At 33.9% G+C, this 8,759-nt stretch overlaps 1 protein-coding gene across 2 annotated transcripts; it reads right to left on the bottom strand.

Annotated features, from left to right (window-relative positions):
- Positions 1–5,654: 5,654 nt before the first annotated feature.
- Positions 5,655–8,379, bottom strand: LOC130962320 (nuclear pore complex protein NUP35). 2 transcript variants are annotated; one of them, XM_057888535.1, is made up of 4 exons: positions 8,146–8,379; positions 6,988–7,600; positions 6,445–6,568; positions 5,655–6,334 (listed from the first exon to the last, which is right to left on the bottom strand). In XM_057888535.1, exons 2-4 carry the CDS (start codon positions 7,563–7,565, stop codon positions 6,029–6,031), a joined length of 1,008 nt encoding a protein of 335 aa, XP_057744518.1. In that variant the 5' UTR covers positions 7,566–7,600; positions 8,146–8,379; the 3' UTR covers positions 5,655–6,028. The 2 variants fall into 2 exon arrangements, with proteins under 2 accessions (XP_057744518.1, XP_057744520.1); XM_057888537.1 differs by having other exon boundaries at positions 6,445–6,556; positions 8,146–8,378.
- Between the last annotated feature and the right edge of the window lie 380 nt (positions 8,380–8,759).

Genomic DNA, 8,759 nt, shown 5'->3' with positions numbered 1-8,759 from the left:
AAACAGATCGCAAATTATAATAGTTGTGGTCCATTATTTCGTGTTAGATAGTGACCATTATAGCCTATATTCAATTCTCTTTTCTGTTTTTCAAAATAAAATAAATTATTTTCGATTTATTATGTGGTGATGTGTATTATACACAAACACTGATTTAAATAGGCATTAGAACTGGTCATAAGTATATATATAAATTCCAGAAGAATGCGAAGTTAGAACTGGTCACATCGAAAAGTAGACATTCTAATTCGCATAATAATCATGTCATTTGTTTAAGGTTTTGCATATGTACGTCATGCATTATATCATATAAATCATTTAATTTAGATTATTCATGAACTTCATCATAATTAACGATCAAACTGCAAGTAGTAATAAATTTACATAAATAATGTGCCCATGAAATCAAGCAAATTAAATACTAAGTTCAGTCTGTTGTTAAATTTAATTTGACTTGAAATCTGATAAAATACTTGATATATATAATTTTTACCAAAATAAAAAATATTTAAAAAATATTTTTTTAAATATTTATATGCAATATACTAAATTCAATTTTTATAATAATATTTAAATTTTTAAAGTATTTAAAATATAAAAAAATATTTATAATAAAGTATAACAAATTTAAAATTTTTAATAATTATTTTAATTATAAAAAATTATTTTTATATTTATTTATATTTTAACAGATTTATAACAGAACGTGATTTATTAATAAATTAAATCAGTTTAAAACTAAAATTATTTTATAACAAATCAGACAAAACCAAATATAAACCAAATTATAAATCCTAACAGGCTGCCTCACCTATTTCTACTCTTAACCATAAGTCCATAACTACGCATGAACCCTAATAACCTTAATTGCTTATTTCTATAAATACTTGAAAAATAATTGCCTAAGATCAATTATTAGTCGAAGTATCTTTATAGGTATCACCCAACTTTTCATTTTGGAGCTTGTTGCAACTTATGATTTCCAAATTCTTAATTACGGAACAAATATTCATTTGTAACTTTTTTGGTGACTACGTCCATATAGAATTTGTGATAGCAGTTCGGAATCTTCGTATTCATGTAGTAGTTGTCACGAATCGCGATTAATATATATTACGTAATAATTAATATTATAATATATTTATTGTTGTGGAATATACCAGCATCGTTGCTTATAGTATTCCTTCAATTTCGGATAATATTCAAAGTAAACTAAATTCAGTCTACATATAACACTTGCACCAATTTATGGTTGTATGTCTCAATATTTAATATAACTAGTCAAGGTAAAGAATACATATCTTCATATAATGACCAGGATCCTTCTCTTAGGGGTAAGTATGGTTTTGGTCCCTAAAGTTTAACGCCAGAATCGAAACCGTCCCTCATCTAATTTTCGTATTAAAATCATCCTTAACGTTTTTTTTCGTATTAAAATAGTCTTTTTTAATAACTTTTTTATATTATTCTTAAACTACCTCTATTTTAATAAAAAATTGTAAAATTTAAAAAAAAAATAAAAAAAAACGTGTTGTGGAGAGGGGAGGGGAAACGCATCCGGGAAGGGGGAGGGGAGGGGAGGGTGACGGGGTGGGGGGAAGGGGGAGAACGAGGAGGGGGGAGGGGGGAAGGGGAGACGGGGACGGGGAGGGGGTGGGGGTGGGGGGGAAGGGGAGAACGGGGAGGGGGGAAGGGGTGGAGGTGGGGGGTGAGGGGAAGGGAAGAATGGGAGGAGGAGGGGAGAAGGGAACCGGGGTTGGGGGTGGGGGTGGAGAAAAGGAGAAAGGTATTTTTGTCCAAAAAAATAAAAAGGACGATTTTAATACGAAAAAAATAATAAAGACAATTTTAAATCTAAAAATACAAGAGGAACGATTTCGATTCTGACACTAAATTTTAGAGACCAAAATCGTACTTATCCCCTTCTCTTATGTTGAATATTGTTACAAAATTGAGAATTTAAGGATTTAATTAATTAACTTAACTAATCTTTGTCGGTTAATTAAATTCATAAAAATAAATAAATAAGTATTTATACAAGCTTTTGGGGGGTCCTTATATATACTCATTGAGTCCACAAACCAACTCTTAAGTATTTTTTAAAAGGATATATTTGGGTTGCGTCATATAGACATGGCAAATAAAGGATGTATTTTAATATCAATTATTATTATATGTTTTTTAACGTTTGTTCTGTTGTGGAACGCCATTATTGGCAACACTTTTCTTCAATGTCTTACACGTGGTGAATCTTCATGCATGCATATGCCTTTGCTGCTGCCAGGTATCAAACAGTCTTCAGTAAAGAGACACACACAAACAAACAGAGTCTTAAGTTTATATCTTTTATTTATTTGGAGCTACACAGTTCTCCAATTATATTCATGAACCTGGATATGTTTGTTTTGAGTTTGGGGATAATTATTTTCTAAAAGCATTAAATTTTATTTGAAAGACAATAACTAAGAAAACATATCATATCATTTATGAATAATAATAATAATGTTAGGGGTGATTATGGATCAAATCATTTCAGGAGATTTGCAGTAAATATTCGCATCTGATCTAAAAATTGCGGATATGATCCGATTCACAGAATAGTTGAATCGGATCGCGGATATCTGCTCTACATCTGCATATTCGATCCGCGGATCCGCACAATAATAATTAAAAATAAATAAATATACATATATTTATTATATTTACTTGTTTGTATGTTTTAGTTAGTAATTATTATTCATATATTGTATTATTTTATTTTTGTTTTTTAGAAAAAAGTTTGATAAAAAATATTTTAGGAATAAATAAGTTTAAAAGTGTGAAAGAAATATTTTTATTGAATTGTTTACATAGAAATATGATTAAAAAGAGAATGTTCAATTATGCGGATATATCCGATATCCAATTCGATCTGCACATTTACAGATCGAATTCGACACTAAAAAACGTGGATATTATATCCAAGGAAAAGTCTAGGGGGCCAGCAGTTTTATTGAATTTTGGCCAGCATGTAACCAGCAGAGGAAGGTGAGCCATTGGATGAAATCTCACACCAATCTCACACCATCAAATCATCATTGATGGCTAGTTGATGGCTAACAATCACAAAAATTGCTGGCCCCTAGCATTGCTCTATATCCAATCCTATCCGATGGAAATGGTGCAGATTGGATCGAATTTTCGGCCATATCTGATTTGATTTGATGTGCGTACACCCCTAAATAATGTAGAACCATTATATTATTTTTTTTCTTTTACATGGGATCTAAAAGAGGGGAAAAACTGTCACAATAGCATATGAAATAAAAGAGTTGTAGTAGTGTTATTATTGTTCACATATGACATACACAAATTAAAGAAAATGTGGTGGAGAAGAGAGGAGGATGAAGATGAAGGCGATGGTGGCCATAGATGAGTGAGGGAAGCTTCTATGATCTAAAATGGGCCCTTGATAACTTCTTCAGCAACATATCCATTGACAATAATAACAACAATGAAGAAGGCAGCATAATGGTGTATCTTGTTAATGTTCAACCCAAATTCCAACAACATATCTACCCTGTTGGAGTTGCTGGAGCTGGTTTCTACCCTAATCCTTATCTCAATCCTTTTCATTAGTTTAAAAAAAATGTAGCATAACTTGTGTTGAGATATATTAATTAAACTTGGTTTTTCATTATGTGTATTATAATTAGGAAACATAAGTATCAGAGCCAAAAGAAAATGGAAAATCGGAATCAACTTTATTATGCTAAAAGGAGTAATCACATGGAGATGCACAAAGAGGCATTACTGAATGCAAGAAACACCATCATATTAGTTGCTGTTTGATTGCAACTGTGACCTTTGCTGCTGGTAATTGGTAATTTGGTATTGCTCCTCCTGGTGGTGTATACCAAGAAGGGCCAATGAAGGGGAAGTAAATGGTGAGTAATACAACAGCTTTTAAGGTCTTTGCAATAAGCAACAACATAGCACTATTCACTTCTCTATCTATAGTCATTGTTCTTGTTATGAGACTATTGAGTATAGCCCACAAGGTTATGTGGGTGGCTATTGCATTTATGGCAAGTGATTATGTTACAGCAACATGGGTGATCTTGCCACATAGTGAAGGGATGCAATGGTTATCTGTTATGCTGATAGCACTTGGTTGTGGCTCTTTTGGGACAATCTTCATTGGTCTTAGTGAGATGCTGGTTGAACATTGGCCGAGGAAATCCAAGTGGAAAAATACAAGAAAGGAAGGTGCAAACTCTGATGGAGAGAGTCAAAACTCAGATGTTGAGAGCACTTATTTACATGGCTACCATTCATACTGATTAATTTAATTTGGTTCATAATGAAAATAATGTGTCACCATCCCTACAATAGTGGTCAGTTATGTATACATTTCATACAAGAATTCCTAGAAAGCTACTTGATCAGCTGATCTTTAATCTATGGGTGAATACTCCATCCCGGCCCTTGATCATTTTTTCGAAGGGCTACGAGGCCCCAAACACATAAAAAAAATATCCATTTCATCCCCTGATCATGATATAGGACTGTGTTGTTTGCCATGACAAGGAGGTGAAAAGGAACTCTCAATAAACTAATACAATGCATTTTTGTATTTGGTCTATGCAGGGCTTCAGTTTTACTCCTTCCTAGTCTTCAAATTTATTTGCTTAAAACTTTCTTTGTTTTGAGTCACATATATAATTATATACTGATATACACCTCAAGCAGTGGAATATTCTGTGATTGGAAGCACCAAGTAAAGTCGAAAGCTGAATGTTCTAATTAACCAGCAGTGTCTAAGCTAATAAAATAGTTCAGCACAAAGAGGAAAAAAGAAACTTGAATGAGAGAAACTCGAGGCATGATCATAAATAAATAATTAAATACAATACAAAATCCATATAACTTGAATGAGTCACTTGCATCGCAGTGAAAGTAGTCCCATTTCTCCACACCTAGAACTGACTCAACTGAGTCATTCTCATACTCAAATACTGCAAAAAACAAAGCAAATTAACATTCAGAAGTTGCATAAGTCTATGTGCAAATTAAATGCCATAGATACTCCCTCGCAGCTGTGGTACACAGCATGATGAACAGAATCACACACTTAAATAGATGTGACATGCTTTATTAAGAATGGATGTTGAAGAACCATAAAGTGGTGGTAAATCAATGCGAAGTGTACTAACGTGCGGTCATTATTGGCGGTTGAGTTAAGTTGGTCAAAGAATGGTCGACAATCAACACATCTTTGCCGGTTTTCGAATATGGCCGCTGCTATAGCTAACGTTCCTTGCTAGTATAAATAATAATGAAAAAGGTATTAATTATACGATGTTTCTTGTCTGATTTTATTTTTGTGACAGATTCTTCTGTCTGATTATGCTGAAACCTTCAAATTATATTTCCTACGAAATTTAGATTTTAGAATATGAAACTAGAACTAGAGCAATTAAAAATGGATGCAGCATCTATAATGGGTTTTCGGAAGCCATATCCTGTTGACAGAAGTGAGAAGTATCCATGCAAAACAAGCGCAAAAGATTTTAACCAAAAGAGAAAAAAAAAAAAAACAGCTCCAAAGATTATCTAAGTACACTTTCCATATTCTGTTGACAAAAGTATTCGACTCAAAAGGATCACAGAAATAATGAAACAGGCTCACATACAGCATCCTCTTTGATTTTAGAGGCTACAATTTTCATTCCTTTTACCATTTAACAGGACCACCGTAATCTCAAATACCTAGAGTATGGCCAGCTTTACAGAACCATTGATGAACCTGTAGTTAATATATGATATTCCAAAAACATAGCTACAAAGACTTTGACCTATAGTTATCCAATAAGAATGAAACATTATGAAGAAATAAATTCCAATCACTAGCATCTAAAGAGTAAACATTCCAACTCAAATCCAGAATCCATGCCAAACTTCTTAACAACATTTGTATAGCCGAAAGAGTCACCCATTGCTAAAAACAAAACAGAATGATATAGTATGATCCACCATTACAGCTCATCTAGACTCCAAACATCAAATCCATGATCTTGGACACCAATGATTTTGTTGGAGAAGCAATGGCTCCTCCAGTTTGCCGGGCACTTGAGTTGCCATTCTGCAGATAGTAGGGTCGAGAGGGAGCTTTCAGCGTACTTGACTCTGAATTTCTAGCAGACGGTAGAGGTAAGGGCATAAATCCCTGATGGTTAAGCCGTTCATCCAATGCTTGACGTTGCATGGGATCCAAGGGTTTCACACCAACTATTAGGACTCCATTGAGCTGCACTCCATTCTTGTTAAGGGCTTTCTGGGAATCAGAACGATTCTGCATATGCATTGATCTCATCAAAACCGTATGTATGCATAGTTTTGATTGATTGATGCACAACTATTGCTATTTAATCAATAAGTTCAAGTAAGGGAAAGATTGCAAACCTGATATAAAATATGCATCCAATTAGCATCTCTAGGACCAGGAACATGTTTCAAAATTTCACCACATTTTTCAAACTCCCTTAAAACCAAATTAGTATCACCTGGAGAAAATCTGCAGGAGGAACTTGTTAACAAAATGATATCAGTATATACAATATAGAAACTAGATCTCATCATATAAATGAAATGACATCCAAAACATAGTTGCAAATTTGACAGGCCTCGTTGAAAGGTGCAAGAGCATATTCATTCTTTACACCGAAAGCATGGTCATTTTGTGGAAGGTATATTTCTTACACAGAAATAGCTGCACATCTTACTTCTTACATTGTTCAAAACTCTTTCCCACTCAGTAAGCTTTCTTTGTGTGTCATAGGAAAATTTATGTTATTTTATTCACGCTTTCTTTGCATACATGGCAACAGCATAAGGTGCATAATCACAATGCAATATATATAGTGGAATAGGATTAAGGTTAATAACTCAATGCAGTACTACAATCAATAGTCAAAACTTAAATGCTGAAGTAAGATAGGCCATTACCCATAAACAGTCACCCACTCTTCCTCATTGAGATTCCCAGCTGGCAAAGAATTCCGTTGAACCTCTGGCCTTGCTACTTCCAGCTGCGGAGGGAGAGTTATAAGAGCACCAGGCTGAACCACACCCTCAACTGGTGAACTCCTTCCCTTTTCATCTTGTTCTCCGGCACTCTTTGCAGTTGTGGGTGACCACCAACTCAACCCTGGTGAGCTCTGCTGGCTTTGTTGCACCCCTCTTAACACATAAGATGTGCTAGCCTCGGATTTGCTTTTCAATGGAGTTGAAAATTCTCTATTTGAAGCTTGAACTGGAGTCCTAATATTGGATTTAGACTCCGGAGATATTTGGTAATCCGGTAAGCCTGATTCAGGAGAAAAATCTGACCTGTCTTCCAAGGTGAAAACAGGAGGAGGTGGAAGGTCCGAACCACCAAAATTCTCACGCCACAGAGCAGATACTGCAGCTGCCTGTCCCGGACTTGAAAACTTTCCTCTCCTGGCAGAAACGGGCGAAGCTAAATCCTGGAAAAACAAAGTCTGTCTACCAGACTTTGGAGTTTTGTGCACTGTGGTGCTCATGTTATATTCTTAATCTAGCAGAATCAAATTACTAGCTGCAAAAGCAAACAAAGAAAACGGCTGCATTAAAACAAAATTCGCTGAGAAATTCATGATAAGGATATGGATTCCCAGAATTCAATATAACTAGTAGATTTACCTTGCACCTAAGGTAGCTAAAATCATAATTTATGAAGGTACAGGCAAGGGCTTAGTATTTGAAAACCCTATTATTAAAGTACGTATCAAAATTTGGTTCATTTTCATCAGAGAGCTAGAATTCTTGAAGAAGAAAGAAGCATCCAAATGCAAATGACACAATAAAAGTGTCATGTAAAGTGTAAGAAATCAGAGAATAAAAGGAGGAAAGAATTGTGTTGAAATTAAAATTTTCAGCTAAGAATCAGAGACGAACACTTTGACTTGAATGAGCTATCTGGAGCTGCAATTAGGCATATAAAAGGATCGAAACCGCGACAATAAAGAGATGGAGATGAATTCAGAACAAATAAAAAGTAGTTGCAATGAAAAAGGATCTACGAGGAAACGAACAAAGGATTCTTAATCCAAGTTTGTGCTGAGAGAAAGAAAGAAAGAGTACCTGGAAATATGGGAGCGAAGGTTGAAGAGCGATGCAATGGATTCAGATTTCAGAAGCGACGAGATTTTGAGTCCAATTTTTGGGGGGTTTTAGAAAATTTCCCTCCCAAAATCAAACCAAAGCGCTCCTTAGCTCAACTCAGCTGCTCCGTTGCAATAACGTCTCAACTCTTTTCTATTATACTGTTTTGTAGTATTCATTATTCAATTCAAAACCCTAATCCACCTCTCTTTCTTTTTCTTTCCACTTTTAATTAACTTGCCGACAAAACAGATTCAAATCATAGTTGTTAAAACCGGTTCAGTGATTGAACCGGTCAAATTATTAAATTTCTGATTCAATTGGTAAATCACGAATTGAACCGGTTAATTCAATTTTATTTAAATAAAAATATAAAATAATCAACAACTTAAAATTAAAATTGAAATACATATTTTCAGTGATATTTAAACAACAATTAAATCTCAAACTCTAAAAATAACTAATATAAAAATAGACATAAAATTAGTTAGTATTGTTAGAATAATATTTTAATTTGACACAATAAGATTAACAACCCTAAATTAGAAAATATATTATCTCAATTTTTTTTAATAATTGAGAGAATAAAGTAT

This window comes from Arachis stenosperma, chromosome 2 (genome assembly GCF_014773155.1).
Source record: "Arachis stenosperma cultivar V10309 chromosome 2, arast.V10309.gnm1.PFL2, whole genome shotgun sequence".
Taxonomy (NCBI): domain Eukaryota; kingdom Viridiplantae; phylum Streptophyta; class Magnoliopsida; order Fabales; family Fabaceae; genus Arachis; species Arachis stenosperma.
Note: the sequence above shows the minus strand (reverse complement) of the source record. Positions and strands in the feature narration are given on the sequence as shown.

Coding starts and splice junctions, on each gene's coding strand:
- LOC130962320 (XM_057888535.1), bottom strand. CDS start 7,565: ATGAGCACCACAGTGCACAAAACTCCAAAGTCTGGTAGACAGACTTTG. Junction 6,569..6,987: donor GAGTGGGTGACTGTTTATGG/GTAATGGCCTAT, acceptor TTTGTTAACAAG/TTCCTCCTGCAGATTTTCTC. Junction 6,335..6,444: donor GGATGCATATTTTATATCAG/GTTTGCAATCTT, acceptor ATGCATATGCAG/AATCGTTCTGATTCCCAGAA.